The 22,228-nt window shown below is 42.8% G+C and overlaps 1 protein-coding gene across 1 annotated transcript in view; it reads right to left on the bottom strand.

Moving 5' to 3' along the window:
• Positions 1 to 22,228, bottom strand: part of drd3 (dopamine receptor D3) — a 62,311-nt gene that overhangs the window by 1,706 nt on the left and 38,377 nt on the right. Inside the window, exons 3-6 of the mRNA XM_063052525.1 lie at positions 16,157 to 16,266; positions 14,511 to 14,647; positions 10,774 to 10,976; positions 1,510 to 1,831 (exon numbers count right to left, since the gene is read on the bottom strand). Coding sequence (XP_062908595.1) covers positions 1,510 to 1,831; positions 10,774 to 10,976; positions 14,511 to 14,647; positions 16,157 to 16,266 — 772 coding nt within the window. The remainder of the gene's footprint in view (positions 1 to 1,509; positions 1,832 to 10,773; positions 10,977 to 14,510; positions 14,648 to 16,156; positions 16,267 to 22,228) is intronic.

Genomic DNA, 22,228 nt, shown 5'->3' with positions numbered 1-22,228 from the left:
CACCAGTCAGAAAAGACACAACTTAAATATTTTATTACATTCTGGTGAACCACACCTAACCAAAAGCTTAGAAGATTAGGGTCAGAACCGGGAAAACTGAAAACCTGATCCTTGGCATTAGAATGCTGAATTATAGGGTAAAAGTGAAGAAGAAAACTGGAGCTTTTCATTGTTGAAAGGAATTAAGTGTACGATGAAGCTTATTTATTTATTGAGATACAGCACGGAGTAGGCCCTTCTGGCCCTTTGAGCCCTGTCACCCAGCAATCCCTGATTTAATCCTGGCCTAATCATAGGACAATTTACAATAACCAATTAACCTACCAACCGGTACGTCTTTGAATCGTGGGAGGAAACCAGAGCACTCGGAGGAAAGCCACGTGGTGACAGGGAGAACGTACCAACTCCTTACAGGTAGCCCCAGGAATTGAACCCAGGTTGCCCATACTGTAAAGTGTCACGCTAACCACTATGCATCCCGATAGCTATAGTTGTAGCTATATAGATATAGGCCCTATGGTTATAGAGCTGAAAAGCAGAAACTGGCATTGACCAAAATCCTGAACACTACCTCAAATTGAATCATAATACAGTCAAACAGATAAAGAACTAATTGTGAATTTTTCATTGGACTTTCATATTGTGACTTATTCTGTAATGCTCCAATAAGCATTTGTTTTGATGCAGCAATAACTACCTATATTATCCTCCAGATTCTTTGAAATACTTTCATTAATTAATAACAAAACCGATATAAATTGTTCATTCTCATCACGCAGCCTCCTAGTATTCATTTAGTATTGCCCTGATCAAAAACACAGAAATGGACCTGTACTGCGGACAAACAAATTAGGATTAATGAAGAAACCAATCTTGCAATGATAGGTCCTCAATCAGAAATGTTAAGTCCGTTTCTTTTTCCACAGATGCTGCTTGACATGCTAAGTGTTTCCAGAATTATTTTCCCATTTTTGTTACAATAGGCATGCTTGTAGGATTATTCTTGGAGGTCTAGGTGAATGACTGAACATATTTTTTAATCTCATTGGGCCTCATGCAGTGAATGAAAGCTGCCGTGGAGCATTGCTTGATGGGAGCTTCACTGAATATCTTGGACGAATCTCTTCTAGTGCTTATATAATTGTTCATAAATGCCTCCTGGTTTTATTCATTGACAATTTTAAAAAATGCATTCTCTGTATGACCACAATCATCTGTGGTCCTGTACTACACAGCTTAAACAAAAAAAAACACTGACACACATCAGTTACGTAATTGAGTCAGTCATTGATATTCTTTGCCATTTATTATATAACAGAATTTGAAATTGAAACATCCATAATACAGAGGCTACACTGAGGCCCCATAATACATGTTCCTTGAGCTACAACAGTGCAATTGTTCCAATGAGGCAGGTTGAACATGTTTCTGGATTATTCCCAAAGTCTTTGATGCCTTTAAATCTTTATTGAATTTTATAAGAGAAGGAGTGAATGACTGGTCACTTACCCAGCACAACAACCAGCATCCGAGTTGCTTTTCTTTCTCTCAGCTGCAAGTTCCTGCGTTTTAATACAGGTCTTAGGGTAGTTGTAGTCTTTCCACTAGGAAGATTTTTCACTTCGCATGCATGCTTTGTCGCACAATTGCCTTTTCTCTCTGATTCCTCAACCCCATTCTCTGACTTTGCAAACAAAGTCTGGCTTATGCTACAGTAATTTGCGATTTCGATAGGGGAAAGCAGCTCGTTGTTTGGAGAGAGACCTGTTTGCTTGCTAAGTTTCAAACAGGCAGGTGAATGTACTCTTCTGGCAAAATTTTCTTTCATTTCCTAACATAAAAAAGTCATATTTAAAATAAATCATGTAGCATCAATACCTAGAAATGTTTATCAAGTCAAGACAAAAATGAAAGCCCAGCACTACTTGAAAGTAGTCTTGTTGGATACATTGCAGTGTTAGAGCATCGAAATTCATGAAAACACAATCAAGAGCAGCAATGTAACCGATTCCATTTCTTAGTTTTTATGAGGTACAGTAGGAACAGGTTCTACCTTATCTTTCAATGATGGGAATCAGTCTGATAGATCTTCAATCTGAAATGTTAAAACTGTTTCTTTTTCCACAGATTGTGGGGTTAGTAGTAGGCAGCTGTCGATCCCAGTGGATCATGGTATTGCGCCTCTGGTGGACTGTATCCCCTTCAGGGCGCAAGCCTGGGTGGGAAGATTTGAAGAACCGGCTGTTGCCCGTGCAGCGGGATCCCCCTCTCCACGTCACTGATGTAGATAAGGGAAAGGCAAGCGCTGATACATCTTGGCACCAGTGTTGTCGCAGAGATTGCCAGAGTGAAGTTGTAAACAACATCAAACTGCCTTAGGGACCCCAGCTCCAGATTTCTTCCTCGGGGTTTACTCCCGAAGCCTTTCCCATGGGTGGGTATGGCCGCAAGGCAGCAGAGTTTTAATCAGTTTTCCTTCTCCTAGGCGGACTGCCGTCCAAGGTTGACAAGCCCCACCTGCCCGAAGCAACTGGTTTTGAGGCGCCAGTGGTCCACCTCTGCCCCTTCTCTTGTCAGTGGAAACAGTTCCGCCAGGCCTAGGAGCTAAGCCACCCGTGAAGGAAAAGAGATGGACTAGGTTGTCAGGAGCTGTAGAATTGCATGCCGTCTGGAGCACCTTATAAGTAGAAGAAAGAAGAAAGCCCTTAACTCCAAGTGGAGTAATCAGGACGCCGTCAAGACAGCATTTTTTTTTTAACAGGCTTTCTTATTTTTACGAGGCTGAGTTGCTAGCTCGACGCTCAACCCAGCACAGATGGAAAGTGTAAAGGGGAGCCGGCTGCATTCGAACTCGGGAGCCTTCGCTCCGAAGTCCGGTGCTGATGCCACTACGTCACCAGCTGGCTACCTTATAGGTAGTGGGAGCTTATCCCCACTACCACCCCAGCAAAGACAACGTTAGGGACCTGTAGGATTATAGTTGCCTCATCATAAGAAGGATATGGAAACTATAGAGAGGGTCCAGAGGAGATTTACCAGGATGCTGCCTGGATTAGAGAGCATGTCTTATGAGGAAAGGTTGAATGAGCTTTTCTCTTTGGAGTGAAGGAGGATGAGAAGTGACTTGACAAGAGGTGCATAGATTGAGTGAATAGCCAGTGCCTTTTTCCCAGGGCAGCAATGGCTAACACAAGAGGGCATAATTTTAAGGTTATTGGAGGAAAGTATAGGAGCATGTTAAATGGAGGTTTTATACATGGAACACACTGCCAGAGGTGGTGATAGAGGAACTACATCTGGAATATTTAAGAGATCCTTAGATGGGCATATGTGTTATATGAGAGGGAAGGGTTAAATTCATCTTGGAGTAGGTTAAAAGGTGGCACAACATCATGGGCCAGAGGGCCTGTATGGTGCTGTACTGTTCTACATTCTATGCCCGAGATGTTGCCAAACCTGCTAAGTGTTTTCAGCAGTATTTCCAGTGAATGACTCAGAAATGTTTCACTCATCCTCTGATGGCACAATATATTGTTTTCATTTCTTCTGACTGTGTGTAGAGGGAAAGGGTTTTCCAGCTAGGGTTGAAGCAAAAGCAGATGTCAGATATAATAAGATCAGGTAAACTTGGTGGCAACCCAGATTCATTCTTTGGATCACTGAAAGCAAAAGAAACTTGCTTTTCACTGAAGCACAGAACCACTTCCACGTTCTCAAGATGTCTCAAAGCCATTCGCAATGAGAAAATAAGCAACCTATGTTAACATGGCATCTGAAACTCATCCCAAAATGGTTCACAGTTGCAATGCCAGACAAATAAGTAATGACACTGACTTTTATGAGGAGTCATTAGGGTCAATGACCCATAGGCTGGTTAGACTAGTAACATTTATGGATTGTCTTAAAAGAGAGGTAGAGAAGTGGTTAAGGAGGAAGTTTTGAAGCTGAAGGTAGAACAATAAATTCTGAGACGATCAAGAGGCCTAAGGGAGAGGATTCGAAGGTATAAGGCTGGACAGGAATGCTGACATGGTCAAATGTGAGAGCAAGAATGTGAAATAGTTCTACTGGATCTTCTATATTTCCTTGAAAGGGCAGATGCACCCTTCCTCGAGGTTTTGAACCAGTTGCTGGCTTATGTGCTGAACTTTGCTTTTTGCAAAGTGGCTTTAGTGATTAGTTTCTCTTCTCATTGATAGTGATCCAGAAAAAGTGCAGCATCAGCTGTTAGTTGGACAGCCCTTCTCCTCTGAACCCTACACAGAAATAAAAAAAGTAGCATTACACTAGAGTAACCTGTAGCCGTTGAACACAATGCAAAGTGCAATATTCATAGAGATGGATAGTTATAGATGCAGAGGTACTACTTCAAGAAAACCAGCCAGGTTTTCTCCATTGCCATCATCAATATGTATCTATAAACCAATATCACTAAGTTTGAAGGATCTGGCCTGAGCCCATCATGCAAGTACAATTGCAAAGAAAGCATGTCATTGCCTCTACTTCCTTAGGAGTTTACAGAGATTCCGCATGATATCTAAAACTTTGACAAACTTCTATGGATGTGTAGTGGAGAGTATATTGACTGGCTGTGTCACAGCCTGGTATGGAAACACCAATGCCCTTGGACAGAAAATCCTCCAAATAGTAGTGAATATAGCCTAGTCCATCACAGGTAAAGCCCTCTCAACCATGGAGCACATCTACATGAAACGCTGTTGCAGGAAAGCAGCATCCATCATCAGGGACCCCTCCACCACCAGGACATGGCCTCAGGACTCACACCATCGGGTTCAGGAACAATTACTACCCCTCAACCATCACATTCTTGAACCAAAGGGGATAACTTTACTCAACTTCACTTGCCTCATCATTGAAATGTTCCCATAATCAATAAATTTATTTTCAAGGACTCTTCATCTCATATTCTTGATATTTATTGCTTATTTATTTATTATTATTATAATTTCTTCTTTTGTACTTGCATAGTCTGTTGTCTCCTCCACTCTGGTTGAACACCCTAGTTTGCCGGCCTTTTATTGATTCTGTTATGGTTATTATTCTATAGATTTATTGTCCATAAGAACATGAATTTCAGGGTTGTATATGGTGATATATACGTACTTTGCTATTAAATTTACTTTGAACTTTGGTCATTATTATCATATTTGTGGGATATTGCTGTGTGCAGAAATTGTGGCTACCTCATCTACTAAAGCAGGAACCAAACTTAAAATGTAAATAAATAATGCCTAATCTCGATTTTAAAATTTAAGTTTTTTTGTTTATTAATGCTCCTGTGAAGCAACTTGGAATATGTTTGCGATGATATAGGTGCTATATCAGTGGAAACTGTTGTTGTTGTTAATTGCTGTAAATGGCTTTGAGGCATCTTAAGGTCATGAAAGCAGGTCTATAAATTCAATTCATTTATTGTCAATTGAACACTCGGAATCTTTCTTGACCTGAAATGTTACCTGGTCTTGTAATTGCTTCCAACATTTCCACTTTTGTTTCAGCCTGACTGAAGAGTTCTCCTGTTCTGAACATTGTATAATAACATATTGTTCTAAAAACAATGTGCTCTGTTGCCACATTTCTGAACCTTTGGGGAGGAAAAAAAGGTAGTCTACAAACTGAGAAAATCAATATGTTTCTGGATGAAATTAAATCACATTAGTGATCGTATTATCTTCATGCTTAAACAGTGCTGCATATTCAACAAGACACTTTTGGATGGTATTTTCCCTCCGAGCATTTGGATCAATGTAACACTTAGTAACCTGGAGAATAATGAAAACAAAGAGATTACTGTGCATTAAATTGTGGATCTAGGGTTTGAATTGCAAGGAAGGGCTCAACATTCTGTAGTCTTTACAAAACAACCCAAAAAGTTATTTCTCAGCTTTCACATGAACTGTACTAACACCTACTTTACAATGCCGCTGATATCTCAGACTAACCATTGATGGAGAACTAAAGTTACAGGAAGCTAATTTCCTAACCAATTTAGCTTAATATAATATCACCAAACTTCACATGGACAGTGTCCAAGGTTGGGATTGAACCTGGGTCTTTGGCACTGTGAGGCAGTGGTTCTAACAGCTATGCCATTCTGGAAAGTCAAATTCAGGGATCCTTCTACATTGGATCTTTAATAGTAGTTTGTTTGTGATCTGGCATCCACTCAACTCTCCAAGCCTTTTAGTGTTGTTTGCCTCATTGGATTGGGCCAAATGGCTTGCATGATTTCATTCAAGATTCGGGATTAATGTTATTTCCGGTACACGTGTGTAGTGGAGAATTAAATAATTGTTACTCCAGAACTGATGTATCACAAAATAAAGATAGAGAACATAATTACCAAACACAATAAATACAATGGCTTATATACATAGATTGATTGTATTTCTCTCAGGTGATGCTAGGCACAGGAGTGTCTGTACATAAGGTGATTGACAGGAAATGATAAAGTAGTGGTGGCAGAGGCTGTGGATTAGAGGTTTGGTTAGTGGGTGGAGGGGTGATTAGCCTTACTGCTTGGGGAAGTTATCTTGTGTCTGGTGGTTCTGGCGTGGATGTTACTTAGCCTTTTCCCTGATGGGAGTAGGACAAACAGTCCATGAACAGGATGGGTGGTATCTTGTATGACATTACTGGCCCCTTTTTTGCACTTATCCGTATATATCTCTTGATGGAGGATGGGCCTCCTCAGAAAGTTGAGGCATTGGTGAGCTTTCCTGATTGTGTAGGATGTGTTCCAGAACAATGAGAAGTTGTGGGAGATATGCACTCCCAGGTGTTTGAAACTGCTCGTAGTTTCCACTGTGGGCTGCCAATGTAAAGAAGGGTGTGAGTGGTATGAGTTCTCCTGAAGTTGATGACCATTTCCTTTGTCTTGTTGACATTAAGGAAGAGGTTATTTGCCTGGCACCAGGCCTCAAGTTTTTCCACCTCCTCTCTGTAGGCTGTCTGAGCATTGTTGGTGATGATCACCACCATATTATCTTGAAGAACTTTGATGCTGTCCTGACAGATAGGCAGATGCTTATTCTCCTCACTGGCCTAACACTTGCTCCCTGGTCCTCTCCTCCTCCCCTTTCTCCTATGGTACACTCTCCTCTCCTATCAGATTCCTTCTTCTCTAGCCCTTTATCTTTCCCACCCACCTGGCTTCACCTATCACCTTCCAGCTATCCTCCTCCCCCCCCAGCTTTTTATCCTGGTGTCTTACCCCTTCCTTTTCAGTCATGAAGAAGGGTCTCAGCCTGAAACGTCAACTGTTTATTCATTTTCATGGATGCTGCCTGACCTGCTGAGTTCCTCCAGCATTTTGTGTGTGTTGCTTAGGATTTCCAACATCTGCAGACTTTCTTGTGTTTATTTTCCTCCACTTGATCTATTTCCCAGAAGCAGCAAAGGGGATTGATGGTTGCCACTGCAGGCAGCAGGTTGCTGGAGTGGGCAAGGGTTCCTGGGACACCTGTCACTGAGCTAGACATGTCCAGGGTATAGTGATTGGTTACCGAATGTGCAAGGGCCACCAGCATTCTCTCCAGTATGCGAAGCTTAACTTTTAATGTTAGCTTCAGAGGTGGGATCTACTTGTGCAGAAGGAATCTTCCCTAATCAATCCAATCACTCTATCACTCTCCAAGTGTTTTCATTTGTTTCCAAATACTCCCCTTTCTTTTTCCACTCCTTCATTCCCTCAGCTTTTACCATTCTCTAACTTGGTGTGTTGGCATCATCTGCATTTTACACTTTTCGATTTTTGTATAACTGAACTAACCTTAGCTTCTCAATGAATTTGTTGTCTTTTCCTTTGTCTTTCTTTCTACTATTTTGATTCAATTAATTCCACTGTCAGTTAAAAGATTGACACTAGAAATTTATTTCTGATTTAATTCTGTTTCAGGACTTGGGCAAGTAAACTAGGTTGGTTGTGACAAGGTTCTTCAGATAAGATGTTAAGTACAGTGCCATCTCCATCTTCCCATGCATCAGAGAGCCTTATTACTTGTGATAGATTCGTACAGCTTCAGAGTCTATTTAATTAATATCTGTTTGGACTTTCCTGGTGTCCTAACAATACATTCCGTTCTCATTTCACACTAAAAGATAATTAGCTGGACTTTAATTTTATTGTCAGTGATAACTTTCACTGATGTACTTTGTGTTGTTTTAGAGTAGAAGTAAGATATTGCACTATTTACACACTGTTCCAAAATTATTTTATGATCAGCCATAGTTTCACTTTTAAGTATCTGCTAGTTTTGCACAAATTCTGCAGCTATTCATCATCATCGTGTGCTCTGTTGTATGATGTGGGCATCATGGTCTCATGACCATAAATGTTCTTGGCAGATTTTTCTACAGAAGTGGTTTGCCATTCCTTTTTTCTGGGCAGTGTCCTTACAAGATAGATGACCTCAGCCATAATCAATACTCATCAGAGATTGTCTGCCTGGCGTCACTGGTCACATAACCAGGACTTGTGATATGCACCAGTTGCTCATATGACCATCGAGCATCTGCTCCCGTGGCTACACATGACCCTGATCAGGTGCTACACCTTGCCCAAGGGTGACCTGCACGCTAGCAGAGGGAAGGAGCACCTTACACCTCCTTTGGTAGAGACGTACCTCCATCCCACCACCTGAACAGCTATTATCCTGCTTTAGTGTTCAAAGCCCTATACTTACATCAGCAGTATGTAGCTGACCATTCTTAGCATTTCATTGATCAATTATAATCAATAATCTGGGTAAATTTATGGATATTTTTCATTGTATTTTGCAATTTATTATTCCGCCAACTGGCATTATTGATTCACTATGCAAATCATCGCTAAAACCATTTATTTACTTACAGTACTGTTCATTCCAAAATTATTTCATAATCATCCTCACTTTCATTTTTTAGTCTTTGAAAATGATCCTTGCCAGTAACTCAAAGTAAGTTTGTGCATTAATGTGATGTAGACTGATTATTAATTTCACAGTAACTTTAGAGGTGTTGCTAATTACCTCTTTCATTTTCAGATGAAGTTGTGGTGCTTTATAATCTCCACTAACAACATCATATTAAGATTCAAATTAATGCCTTGCTATGTTAACTACTTATAGTCACTATTCTTTTTGGGACCTGGAACACCAGCCATTGGTATAGATGGTTAATAACCCTGCCATCAATAAGCAATGGAGTTAATACTACACCCAAATGATGCATCAGAATGCTTGTGTTGATGACAGTCAACAGTGGCAGACCCAGGCAGCATGGGCAAGATGAATCCAAAATTCTGAGTGAGGTGGTATTAAAAGGGAAAATGACAATTAAGAAAGGGTGCATTTCGTGGACAAATGATTCCAACAGACTTCAGAAAGATTACAAATGGCAGGTCAACACATGCACACACTTTTGTTGAGATCACGCAAGAAAGAGCGAGCAGGAGTAGGTGGCATGCTAGCGTAAAGATTAGTGTGATGCTTTATGGTACCGGGTTCAATCCCCGTTGCTGCCTGTAAGGAGTCTGTACGTTCTCCCCATGACCACATGGGTTCCCTCCAGATGCTCCGGTTCCCTCCCGCAGTCCAAAGTCGTTCCGGTTGGTAGGTTAACTGGTCAGTATAAATTGTCCTGTGATTAGGCTGGGATGAAATCGGGGGTTGCATGGGCAGTGTGGCTCAACAGGCCGGAAAGGCCTGTTCTGCGCTGTATCTCAATAAAGAAAATATAGGTTCCTTGGCTCTTCAAGCCTGCCCCACCTTTCAACATCATCATGACTGATTTACTCCAGGCCTCAACTCCTCGCTCTGCCAGATCCCCATAGCTCTTAATTCCCAAGTCTTAAACAAATCCACCCCCACTTTAATTACTTCCACTGATCTGGCCTTCACACTGTCTGAGGCAGAGGATTCCAGAGATTCGTTATCGTCTGCGAGAAAAACTTTCTACATACCTCTTGCTTTCTACACCCCCCGCCCCCCCCACCCCCCACCCACTGTCATGAGTCTCCCGCTAACATTTCAATATCTACCCTATCATGACTGTTTAGGATCTTATATATTTCAGTAAGATCATCTCTCATTCTTCTAAAGTTCAAAGAGGTGATAAACCAGGAGCAAACAGAAAATACGAAATTTAAAAAACAAACAGAAGACACGGGAATATCTCAGCAAATCAAACAGGAAATAGAAACTGAATTAATATTGTGGTTTAAGAATCCGATGAAGTGTTAAAAGAATACAAATGTGAGAGTGAGGAATTGACCCAGACCTGGTAGGTGCTGTTGCTCTCTTGAGGTGATGATATTTTCCATTTCATTGCAGCATCTTTATAAAGTTGTCATCAGCTACCTGAAATGACTGGTGGTAGCCTAAGGACAAAGCTGGATGATAATGTCACCATTACGCTAGCTCTATGTTTCCTTGTGGTGGATGGTACTGCTCTGCATCTCAGTTCCTGCAACAGTCACAAATGCAACAGTATCCCTGATTTGACTCTTTACAAACTACAAATTCAGCTGGTGTGAGATATATATTCCATGGGTATATTAATTCACTTTACGTCAAAGTATTACAGTGATGCAGATTGTAGATCTGCTGCCTCACATTGTCAATTCTGACCGATGGAGACCCCAGACTCAGACTCACTATAGGATTAGTGTAAGTGATTGATTGACGGAACATTGGAACTTATTGGGAAAATGCCAAATCCCTTTCAAAGAACACAAAGAATAAGTTCCACTGTCTGATAAAACTCTTCTTATACCTGGATTACCTGGCTTTGTGTGACACTTTCTGTAGCTGTGGCAGCACTGTTTTGTCTTAAAGTGATGCGTTTCCTTCTCTTCTTCAGGACGATGTAAATACGTACATACACCAGTAGTGTAATAAGGAATGGCATGTAGAAGGAAACAATGGAGGAATACACAACAAAGTCAGGATTGGATATAGAACATAACCTGGGGTCATCTGCAAAATAACAATAGCAAAATGTTACGGGGGTTATTAATTTATTTAATGCCATTTTCTTTTATTTTTTATTTTAAATCTTTTTTATTAATTATTATTGAAGATCAACAAAAATACATTAATCAAGTCAACATGTCAATATGTACAATGAGGAATTAAATTATCAAATAACTGATTAACAAAGCTAAACAATATATCAATAATAATAAGAAAAAATAAAGTGTTAAGAATTTTTTTTGGAAAAAAGAAAGAAGGAAAAAAAAAGAACCCTTATTAACTAAAACAAAAAAAACTCTGCTAACAAAAAAAAATGAAAAGAAAAAAAAACCCTTTAGAAGCACAACCCCGGAGCTATACACCATACAAGCTTCCATAAAAGAAAAACATCACTCCGTCAACTCAAATCTATTTAAACAAGAATCAGAAGGAAACCATCTTAATTAACTCAAATCAGATGATAATAGCAGGCTAAAGAACCCCACCTTTTCTCAAAGTCAAATCGAGGATCAAAAGTTTGACTTCTGATTTTCTCCAAACTAAGACATAGCATCACCTGAGAGAACCATTGTATCAAAGAGGGAGCAGAGGCATTTTTACATTTCAATAAAATAGCTCTTCTGGCCAATAATGTAACAAATGCAATTACATGTTGGTCTGATATAGAAATACCATGAATATATTAAGGGATTATACCGAACAAAACTGTCAATTTATTAGGTTGTAAATTAATTTTCAAAGCTTTAGAAATTGTAGAGAAAATAGATTTCCAAAACTGTTTCAATACAGAATATGTCCAAACATATGTGTCAATATAGCTGTCTCGGTTTTACATCTAACACACTGACTATCAACATTAGGAAACATCTTAGATAGTCTCTCCTTTGTCAAATAATAATGATGTACAATTCTAAATTGAATTAAAGAGTGACTGGTACAAATCGAAGAAGAGTTAACCAACTTCAAAATTTGCAACCAATCCTCTGTTATCAAGGTCATGTTAAGCTCTCTTTCCCAATCTTGCTTAATCTTGCCACTTTCTAACATATTATGGATCTTTCCAGTGAGATACCTAATGTACAGTTCACAACAAATGCAGATAAGCCTAAAACAGAACAACTTTTGCATTAATACTACATTGGATACAGGGTGTCATATTACAATAATATTGACATTATGTAAGAAAACCATGTCATTTGGCACAACCATCCTATGATGACATACACTGTATGTTCCACTGGAGGAAGTAAATGTTTCAGGTAGCCTGTGGGTATTGTGTGCCAAAATGCACACAGAAGTCTTTCCTCTGGTGGGTCTGGGGAAGAATAGGATAATTAGGGAGGAGTGACTTGTAGACATAGGTAAGGGGCATACTGATTTTCCAGAGAAAAGACAAGAGTGAGCCGAGGGATATTGAGAGAGGACAGAGATATGATGGGATGGTTGGGGAAGCAACTAGGATGGGCTCCTGAATGGGGTTAGAGCAGCCATCAAATTATTTTTTATCTGACCAAAGAGATAGCTACACCTTGAACTCTTTGCCAGGTTAATTAATGCAAATGCATCTTAACTCTCCTGTTAAGGTCTATAAATATATGTGTGGCCCAGACCTTTCAAAAGCAGTGGTTGCTTAAGCCATATTTTTCATCAAATGATAGAATGTAACTTTTATGCAAATTGAGATGGTATCCAGAACAAGCTTCACAGAGAAAGAGACACAGCATGATGTCACTCACATAGCAGAATTGGTTCTACCAACGGGGGACAATTTTCTAGCTTGTAGGCATTAGAGTTAAAAATAAAATAAAGTAGAATTAACTGCTTACTGCTTTCACTTGAATGGCAGAGTCTGTGTGCTCATGCAGAGGAAATTCTCATGTAGTTCACAAACAGCAAATAACATTACTCATGCAGATACCAGGGAAACAAGTTCTTCAATATGGGAGACCCTGTCCATCTACTCCTGTTTATAAGTGGTTTTACTATTTTCAAAATACCTGAAGGATCAACATCCTGCAGATCATTGTTGAGCAGAAGCTGTATTCGACCAGCCAGATAGACACTAAGGCTACAAGAGTACAACACTGTACACCGAATAACTAACCCCCCGACTTTCGAAAGGACATCAGGAGTGCGGCAGACGGAGAAGTGCAGCTCCAACAACACTCAAGAATGTCAGCACAATCCAGGACAAAGCAATCCAATTGATTAGTACCCCAAACACCACCTTTAACTTACATTCTCTCTACCAACACTTAAACTATGCATCTTAGAAATGCACAAAAGCATTGTCAGCCACACCACCAAACCTGCAACTTCTACCCTCTAGGGCAAGGACAAGTGCAAAGGAATCATCAAGTGCTATTGGAGTCACATATTGCCCTGTATTGGAAGTATATTTGTCCTTTACGGTTAGTGGGTCAAAAGAGAACTCTCTACCTGATAGCTGTATGCGAATCCCTTCCTCACATACACTACAGTAGTTCTAGAAGGCAGCTCATCTCACCTTTCCCAGGGCTTTTAGGGATGGACAATAAATGCTGGTTTCACCAGTACCAACTAAGCTCCACTTATAGGAATGCACGTCAGGCATTCATTGCCTTCCATTGATGACAAATATTTCCATACCGGGGTGATTCACTGATGAATGGTGCAGCAAGTAGAGTCACTGCCTCACAGTGCCAAAGACCCAGGTTCAACCCTGACTTCAGGTGCTGCCTTTGTGGAGTTTGCAGGTTCTTCCTGTGATGGTGTGGGTTTCCTTTGGGTGCTCCAGTTTCCGCCCACATCCCAAAGAGGAGCAGGCTTGCAGGTTAATTGGGCACTGGAAATTCCCCTAGCATGTAGGTGAGTGGGAGGATTTGATGAGAATGTGGGGAGAATAAAATTAGATTTAATATAGGATGTGTGATTGATGGTTGGTGTGGATGCGGCTGATGGTCAGTGTGGTCAGATTGATGGTTGGTGTGGATATGGCTGATGGTCAGTGTGGTCAGATTGATGGTTAGTGTGGATATGGCTGATGGTCAGTGTGGTCAGATTGATGGTCGGTGTGGATATGGCTGATGCTCAGTGTGGTCAGATTGATGGTCAATGTGGATATGGTTGATGGTCAGTGTGGTCAGATTGATGGTCGGTGTGGATATGGCTGATGGTCCGTGTGGTCAGATTGATTGTGTGGGTATGCCTGATGGTCAGTGTGGTCAGACTGATGGTCAGCGTGGATATGGTAGGTCAAAGGGACTGTTTCCTTGTTTGTCTCTTTGACTCAATGAGTCACAGTGTGGCCTTTTGCTTCTTTAATAGTCAATGAATTGTACTGTGTCTGGTGTACATGACCCAATCACGTGGGACTAGAGAACTGAAATCCACATATTACTAATTATCACCCTTTCATTTGGTTTTGTTGGAGTTATAGTCAGTATTGATCAGATTGGACCAGATTTCGTAACTGAGGATCCTTAATCATTTTTAATATTTTCAAAATGTGATAAGAATATTTCATTTTGTTTAATTTAAAACAAACAGCAAAATTACCTGTTGTATTGAAACCGAACAAGAGGGGACAAGAAATTGCTAATGATAATATCCACACAGTAATGATCATTAGAGTCACCCGTCTCCTGGAACTGCAATTCGTATTATATCGGATGGGCATTACCACAGCGGTGTACCTGAAAACAAGGGAAAACCAGCTTCAACCAAAGTACCAAAATCATCAGTTTATTCAGCTCCAGTACACAAACAAAAAGGCTCAGATGTGCTGTTCCGGGTCATAACTAACATGGGCCCTCAATATCATTGACTTTGTGCCAATATTTTTTCCTGTCTGGGATGGTTAAGGCAGAAGTTGGGGGGAAATGAATGGAGAAATTAACAAATTCCCTTGACCCAGCCATCTCTGGCACATCAAAGGAAATTGACTTTTTTTTTGCAGGAGAGCATAGGTGGAGTTTATTTCTGGATGGATTTAGGGCAGTAATCTTAAGGACAAATTTCAATATTCACTGCACCAATCAGTTTGGGCAATATCCAGAAATGGAATATGGTGGTCCATATAAGATATATATAAGATTCAGCCTTTTCCTTTTTCTATCTTTATTGGCTTTCTACAAATATGTTGGTTTTATCCTTTCAGCAGTAACCCAACAGCTGACTGTGTAGAGCTTGTTAATTGGATGCTATGTACTGAACTGTGTCCAACATGGCCTCTGATGTGTAAGCATACCCTCCTGCACAGAGGGGAGAACTGTAGGTGATCACCTGTGGTATCTGAGTTGGCAGATGTGTTACATAGGTAGGACATTCCGATGTATTCAGTGGATATGGAGGATCAGCGTTCAGCAGCAGGAAGGATTCACTGCTCGTGCTGGGTGAAAAGAAGTCATTTGGATGATCAATCACATCATTCCTAGGAGAATTGGCTTCAGTAAAGTAACATTTGGTGCTTTCAGATGTGTTTAGAACTTGTGAAGATTGTCAAAAATGACGTGCTAGAAGGTCACATTTTTCTGCTGAATTCAAGACCTCTGAAATTGCCAGCTCTCATATACAGATGCAACAGAAACTGTTCCTTCCAGACTTGGATACTATGAAGAGAACATGCAAGCAGAGAGGTCTTCTGGAAGAGAGGGGGAGAGAAAGAAGAGGGAGAAAAAGGTTCTCTTCAGTATTTTTTTTGTTGTCTTTGGGTCTTCCAGAAGCAATTCTCCTTGGTTGACCTCAGTGAGGAACAATGCACGAGGGTCCTGTGATTTAGTGTGTGAGTACAGAATTAATGCTGAGCCAATCTCCTCATGGCAAGCTAGTTATAAATTCCTTCGAAGTCAGGATTTTCCAAGCTGGAATTGGTTACATCCCAATTTGAAATGTACTACCTTGTGATGAAATTCATAGGTGTGCTCTGTTTCGAGAGAGCAAGATGCACTCATTTATTCCTACAGCAAAGTTTCAGGCACACAAAGCATTGTGCTTCTCCAGGACTGTGACTGTCCCAAAGACAGAGTGCCATCGACTACACTCTAGTTTTACTAATGATGTCATATTTCATCTTGAGGATGTATCAGAAATAGATGGAATTCCAATCCAAGGTCAACTAGGAGGAGGCCAGACACAGCATGATGCAGATTAATGCCAGTAGCTACATCTTTCAATGGCTGAAAATGCATGAAGAACTAACTCACCTGTCAATACTGATAGCACAGAGGTTTAAAATGCTTGCAGTGCACATCATCACATCTAGTGTCACAAAGATGTTGCAGCTTGTTCGACTGAATCTCCAAGCCCCTACCACCTACAGGAAAATAAATTTAATTTTAGAACATAGAACTTAGAAATGCACAGCACCTTACAATGTTGGGTCGATCATGTAACCTACTCTAGAAGCTGCCTAGAATTGCCCTACCAAATAGCCTTCTATTCTTCTAAGCTCCAGGTATCTGTCTAAGAGTCTCTTAAAAGACCCTAATGTATCAGTCTCTATCACCGTCGCCGGCAGTGCATTCCACGCACCCACCACTCTCTGTGTGAAAAACTTACCCCTAACATCCCCTCTGTACCTACTTCCAAGCACCTTAAAACTATGCCCCCTTGTGTTAGCCATTTCACCCCACAGAAAAAGCCCTTGGCTATCCACACGATCAATGCCTCTTATCACCGTATACACCTCTATCAGGTCACCTCTCATCCTCGGTCGTTCCAAAGAGAAAAGGCTGAGTTCACTCAACCTATTCTCATAAGGTATGCACTCCAATCCAGGCAATATCCTTGTAAGTCTCCCCCGCACTCTTTCTATAATTTCCACATCCTTCCTGTAGTGAGGTGACCAGAAATGAACACAGTACTCCAAGTAAGGTCTTAGTTAGCTGTAACATTACCTCACAGCTGTTTATCTCAATCCCATGGTTGATGAATGCCAACACACTATACACCTTCTAAACAAACTCTCAACCTGTGCAGCAGCTTTAAGTGCCCTATGGACGGACCCCAAGATCTCTCTGATCCTCCACACTCCCAAGAGCCTTACCATTAATATTATATTCTGTCTTCAAATTTGACTACCAAAATGAACCACTTCACACTTATCTGGATTGAACTCTATCTGCCACTTCTCAGCCCAGTTTTGCATCCTATCAACATCCCACTGTAACCTCTGACAATCCTCCAGACTATCCACAATACCCCCAACTTTGTGTCATCAGCAAACTTACTAACCCACCCTTCTATTTCTTCATCCAGGTCATTCATAAAAATCACAAAGAGGAGGGGTCCCAGAACAGATCCCCATGGAACACCACTGGTTACCGACCTCCATACAGAATACGAACCATCTACAACCACCCTTTGCCTTCAGTGGGCAGGCCAATTCTAGATCCACAAAGCAAGACCTCCTTGGATCCCATGCCTCCTTACTTTCTAAATCAGCCTTGCATGGGGAAACTTATCAACTGCCTTACTGAAGTCCATACACACTACATCCACTGCTCTACCTTCATCAATCCTAATGCACGTGTAGCCTTAAGTTAACTTTGTGGGAAATTAAGGATGGTTCATCCTAGTGCCTAGTAAAGAGGGGTTTCAGTAGAAGAGAGAGAGAGAGAGCAGGCCTGCCAGGAGTTCACACCAGACAAAAATAGTATTGAGGGAAATGCAAGGCAGAAATGTGGCAAATGTTCAGAGAACAGTTGCATAGTATTCTACATAGCTATGTTCCATTGAGGCAGGGAAAGGATGGTAGGGTATGTAATGTGCTGTAAGGTTTCACTGCTAATGTAATGGAATCTCTGTAATGTTTCGCTGCTAAGGTAATGGTTTCTCTGTAGCAGCAATGTTTGTGTTATGACTAGAGATAACTGGGACTTTGGAATGTATGCTAGCCAATGAGAGGTATGTTGTTCTTTCTTGTGGGTCTGGGAGCAGGGACTTTGCGGATTTTGGTTGGCAAGAGGTGAAGCGAGAAGACGCGAATGGAAAGAGTTGGTGGACCACAGGGTGGAGTGGACTGGGATCGAGGGTCCGACAGTCAGCAACGCTCAGAGGAGGTTGATGGGGGACGACTGGATGATTCCGTGAGCTCCAACGTGCACTTTAGACTGTTTCACTGAAATGTGCCCTTTTTCTTTTTATTTTCTTTACTAACCCTATAGTCAGATTAAGATTTATAAGGTTCAATTGTTTAATTGCATACAGTGTACTGTCTGATATTTTGCAGTTTGTATTTGTAACTGGGCAACACATCGCGCGGCATCCAGATAAACAAGATTTCTCAGTCTGGCTGGGCCAGAGGCTGTCTCACCCTAGACTAACATAGGCACAAACCTTAGGGTTACAATTGTGGGGGTATCGTTCCGGGATTGATTCCGTTGGATGCTGTATGATAGCCCTGAGCATTGAACCAGTGGGTTGTGTGTTAAAGTCTGTGCTGGTATGGATGCTGGCGGGGTGAAATGCTGGTGCCCCTCCACAAGGTTACTGGTAACTAATGCGTGCGTGTTGAGTGGGGTGGTTATTCATACCCCGGATTAATTGTTAATTCAATTTTTGAGTATGGTTAAAGCTACTGGCAAAGTTGCAGTTGTAGTGCAGAGATTTGATAAGATGGCAGGCTCAGACCTTGTTTTAGTTCAGACTAGCACTGACATAACGGCGGTGGAGCTGCCAGCGTCTGTCTGTGCCCCAGGTGAGGCAGGGCCATGGCCTGTCCATACCGTTAGTGAGGAGGAGAATGTAGTGGAGCGGGCCCAGTCACAAGCTGAGCTTCCTGTAGCTAGGGGCAGAGACTCCAAAGACAGGGTTCTATCGTTTCTGAGCAGTGAGGGGAAAGAGTGGTCGGATTTGGAATGTCTAGTTAGTCCCGGTCCCCCAGTGAAAAATGAGACTTCTGAGGTAGTATCCACACTTACTTCTCTGGTGAAAAATTGGAAAAATACCCAGGTTCAAAGTCCCTGCTTTGGTAGGCTCCGGGGAAGAGGAGCATGAGACTTGGGTGGAGCAGACCTCTCAGTTGTTAGATGAGTGGCAGTTCTCTGATGATGTAATACGACAGAGATTGGTTACAATTTTGAGTGGGCTGACGTGGTGAGAGCTGTGAAAACACACCAACCCTTAGCTAGCATTGCCGATTATCTGGGTGCATTGGAGAGCGCTTTTGGTATAACAGAGAGCACAGTGGGGTTTCAGAACGTGTGTCAGGAGAGGGGGGAGAAGCTTTCTGCTTTTACTTTTCAGTTAGAGAGAGAGCTCAATTGCTTGTGGCGCAGAGGGGTCATTCAGGTAGCTGAGGTGGATCAGTTAAGAATGGACCAGATAGCCAGGGGCGCCCAGTCCCAGGAGCTGATTGGTTGGGGTCTCCGACAGTCTCGTAAGATGCACCCCCCCCTCCATCTTTTGTTCAGCTGATCAGAGAGGTACGGGAAGAGGAGAACGCAGTAGAGGTACAGCAGGGTACAGTCCTCGGTAGTAGTCCAATGCGGTGAAGTGACCACGGATAGCCTGACCCAGGGAACAGTAGAGGACATTGTGGCAGAGTTGCGAATTGAGATGTCTTGGCTGTTATCAACAAGTGTGACCCCCCCCCCCCCATATGATGGAACTGATGGCGGGGGGGCGGATTCCCCAAGGGGACGAACAATGCAGAGGGTTGCTAGCAGCCGGTGTCACACGAGCAGAGTGAGCCCCTAGGTACCTAAACAGAGAGTTGTTGGGAAAACTTAGTCGTTAGGAGACCCAGGGAGGGAAAGGCCTGGTGTCTCTGGGGGAACACGTTCTCAGCAATATACCAAGGAGCTCCTGAAAGCGGAAGACCCTATTCCTGAAGGCTTAGTGGGACCATGCTTCAATGTGTCACTATGGATAGAGGGTATTTATGCTAGAGCCATACCCGACATCGGGTTGCAGGCCACGTTGTTATACTGTTCGTTTTAATACCCGTATCTAAAGCATTTACCATTGTCACTACTCAGGGCACTGGAGATTTGGGACCTTAGTGCTAGCGATTATCCATACGACGGTTATTTGTCAGTGAAGTTGGAGTTTTCGGAGACCGATGTGGGTGTGTCTGAGGTCCTTGATACATTAGTGTTGGTTTGTCTGGACCCCATTGAGAAGGGTGTGTTTCTATTCTGTTGGGGACCAACAACCCTCTTGTGAGGAGGCTCATGGGGGCCTGCAAGAAGGCTGGTGAGAGCTTTTTGGGGACAATGTCTGTGCACCCGGTGTATTGAGTTGCTTTTGAGGAAGTGCGTGGCTGCATCAGACCGGATACCGAATTTAGACGAGGCCAATGGTGGTACGACCTGGGGAAGTAGTGAGAATGATGGGGACGCCCAAATTTCTTGAAGCGTCTGAGGGCCAAGCCCTCTTAGTAGACGGTCCGTGAGACCACTAGGGCGGAGTTGGGATTTCCTGCTGGGCTACTGGTGAGGCCTGACCTGCAGAAGCCCTCGGTTGTACAGGCAAGCAGGAGGCAGTGATTGTCAGGAACACTATGAAGACGGAGGTCACCTTCAGGCAGGGGATGCCCCTGGTGCATCTGTTCCTGGTGACAGTAATGTCTAGTGTCCCTCTGAGACAGCTCTTTTGTCCCACTTGCAGAGTGTGGAGCCCATGGACCTGGTGTGTATCAATTTCCTGCCGATAGTACCCGATGCCAGCAACTCGTCGAATGTCTTAGTCATCACGGACCACTACACCTGATATGCACAGGCGTTTCCTACCAAAGACCAGAGGGCATCCACGATGGCCGAAGTGTTCTGGGAGAAGTATTTCATTTATTATGGCCTCCCTAGGCAGATACACAGTGATCAGGGACAGGATTTTGACAGCAGACTCATCCATGAGTTACTGGGCATGCTTGGGGTCGAAATGTCGAGGACCACACCCTATCACCCGCAGGGTGATCCCCAGCCCGAGAGGTTTAATCGGACCTTGCTAGACGTGCTTGGGACCCTGGAGATCAGCAAGAAGAGCAGGTGGAGTCACAACCGTACACAAAATGAAGCTACTGGGTACTCACCATATTATCTGATGCTTGGGTATGAGGTGAGGTTGCCCATTGACCTTTGTTTTGGGACTGACGAATGTGACTTACCACCGAAAGCTTATCTGAAGTATGTGTCTGACATGAGAAGAGAGCTGAAAAGGGCTTATGAGTTAGCTAGAGTGGCAGCTGCCAAGCAGAATCAAGGAAATAAGAGGAGGTATGATCAAAAGGTGAGGTTCTCCCAACTCCTGCTGGGAGACAGAGTTCTCATAAGGAATTTAGGCTACCTGGAAAGCATAAATTGGCTGACGGCTGGGCGGCTACGCCCTATGTAGTGGAGAGTCACATGCCAAACCTACCAGTTTTTCAGGTGAAACCAGAGGATGGGGATGGGCCCGTCAAGATTCTCCATCGGACAAGAGGTGCAGGTAGACCCTGAGCCCGACTTGGAGCCTACAGCTAGTTATAGGATTCTACAGAAACACAGGGCGACTGCAGGGCCTATAGCCGGCGAGGTTAGGCTGGCCCTCAACCCTGAGAGGGATACTAATTCGGAGGATGAGGACCTGGATGTGTGGTATATGCCTCCTTTCACTAACTCCCCATTGATTGAGTAAGAGATTCCCATCCCTTCTCCGCTGAGTCAGGTGGAATTGGGTGGGCGGGGGGGGGGGAGTTGCAGCCTGGGTTGCAGCGGGGCTCTGCAAGGGATGAAGTGAGGTTTGATCATGGGACAGAGGGGTCTGAGATGCAGGTGGGCATGAGTGATAGGTCGGGAGAGGCCTCGCCAGGTAGACCGGAAGTATCCCCAATAGTGTCTGAACCTGAAGAGTTAGGTGGGGGGGGTTACAGAGGTCTCAGAGAATTAGGAGACCACCAGATAGGCTGGCCTATGTAGCACCGGGCGAACAGAGTGTGACCCCTACTGTTTTGGGGACCTATGTCACTGCTTTTTACACCTGGATTGGACTTTGTGTTTTGCAGGAAGGTTTGGCGAATTATCTCAATGTCATGAGGACATGACTAAATTTGGTGGGGTGAGAGAGTAATGCGTTGTAAGGTTTCACTGCTAATGTAATGGCCTCTCTGTAGGGGGAGGAGAAGATGGCGGCGTGACGCAGCGCGCGCGGCCTCTCCAGTGAGTGATATCTGTATTTGTCAAGTAGGATGCAGTACACAATCCTGATTTGATGGAGACAGATGTGAGAAGCACGGAGAAACATCCGGAGAAACTTCTGAAATGCCTGCTTCGCTGCCGCTGCTGCTGTGCGATCGA

This window comes from Mobula hypostoma, chromosome 6, assembly GCF_963921235.1.
Source record: "Mobula hypostoma chromosome 6, sMobHyp1.1, whole genome shotgun sequence".
Taxonomy (NCBI): Eukaryota; Metazoa; Chordata; class Chondrichthyes; order Myliobatiformes; family Myliobatidae; genus Mobula; species Mobula hypostoma.
Note: the sequence above shows the minus strand (reverse complement) of the source record. Positions and strands in the feature narration are given on the sequence as shown.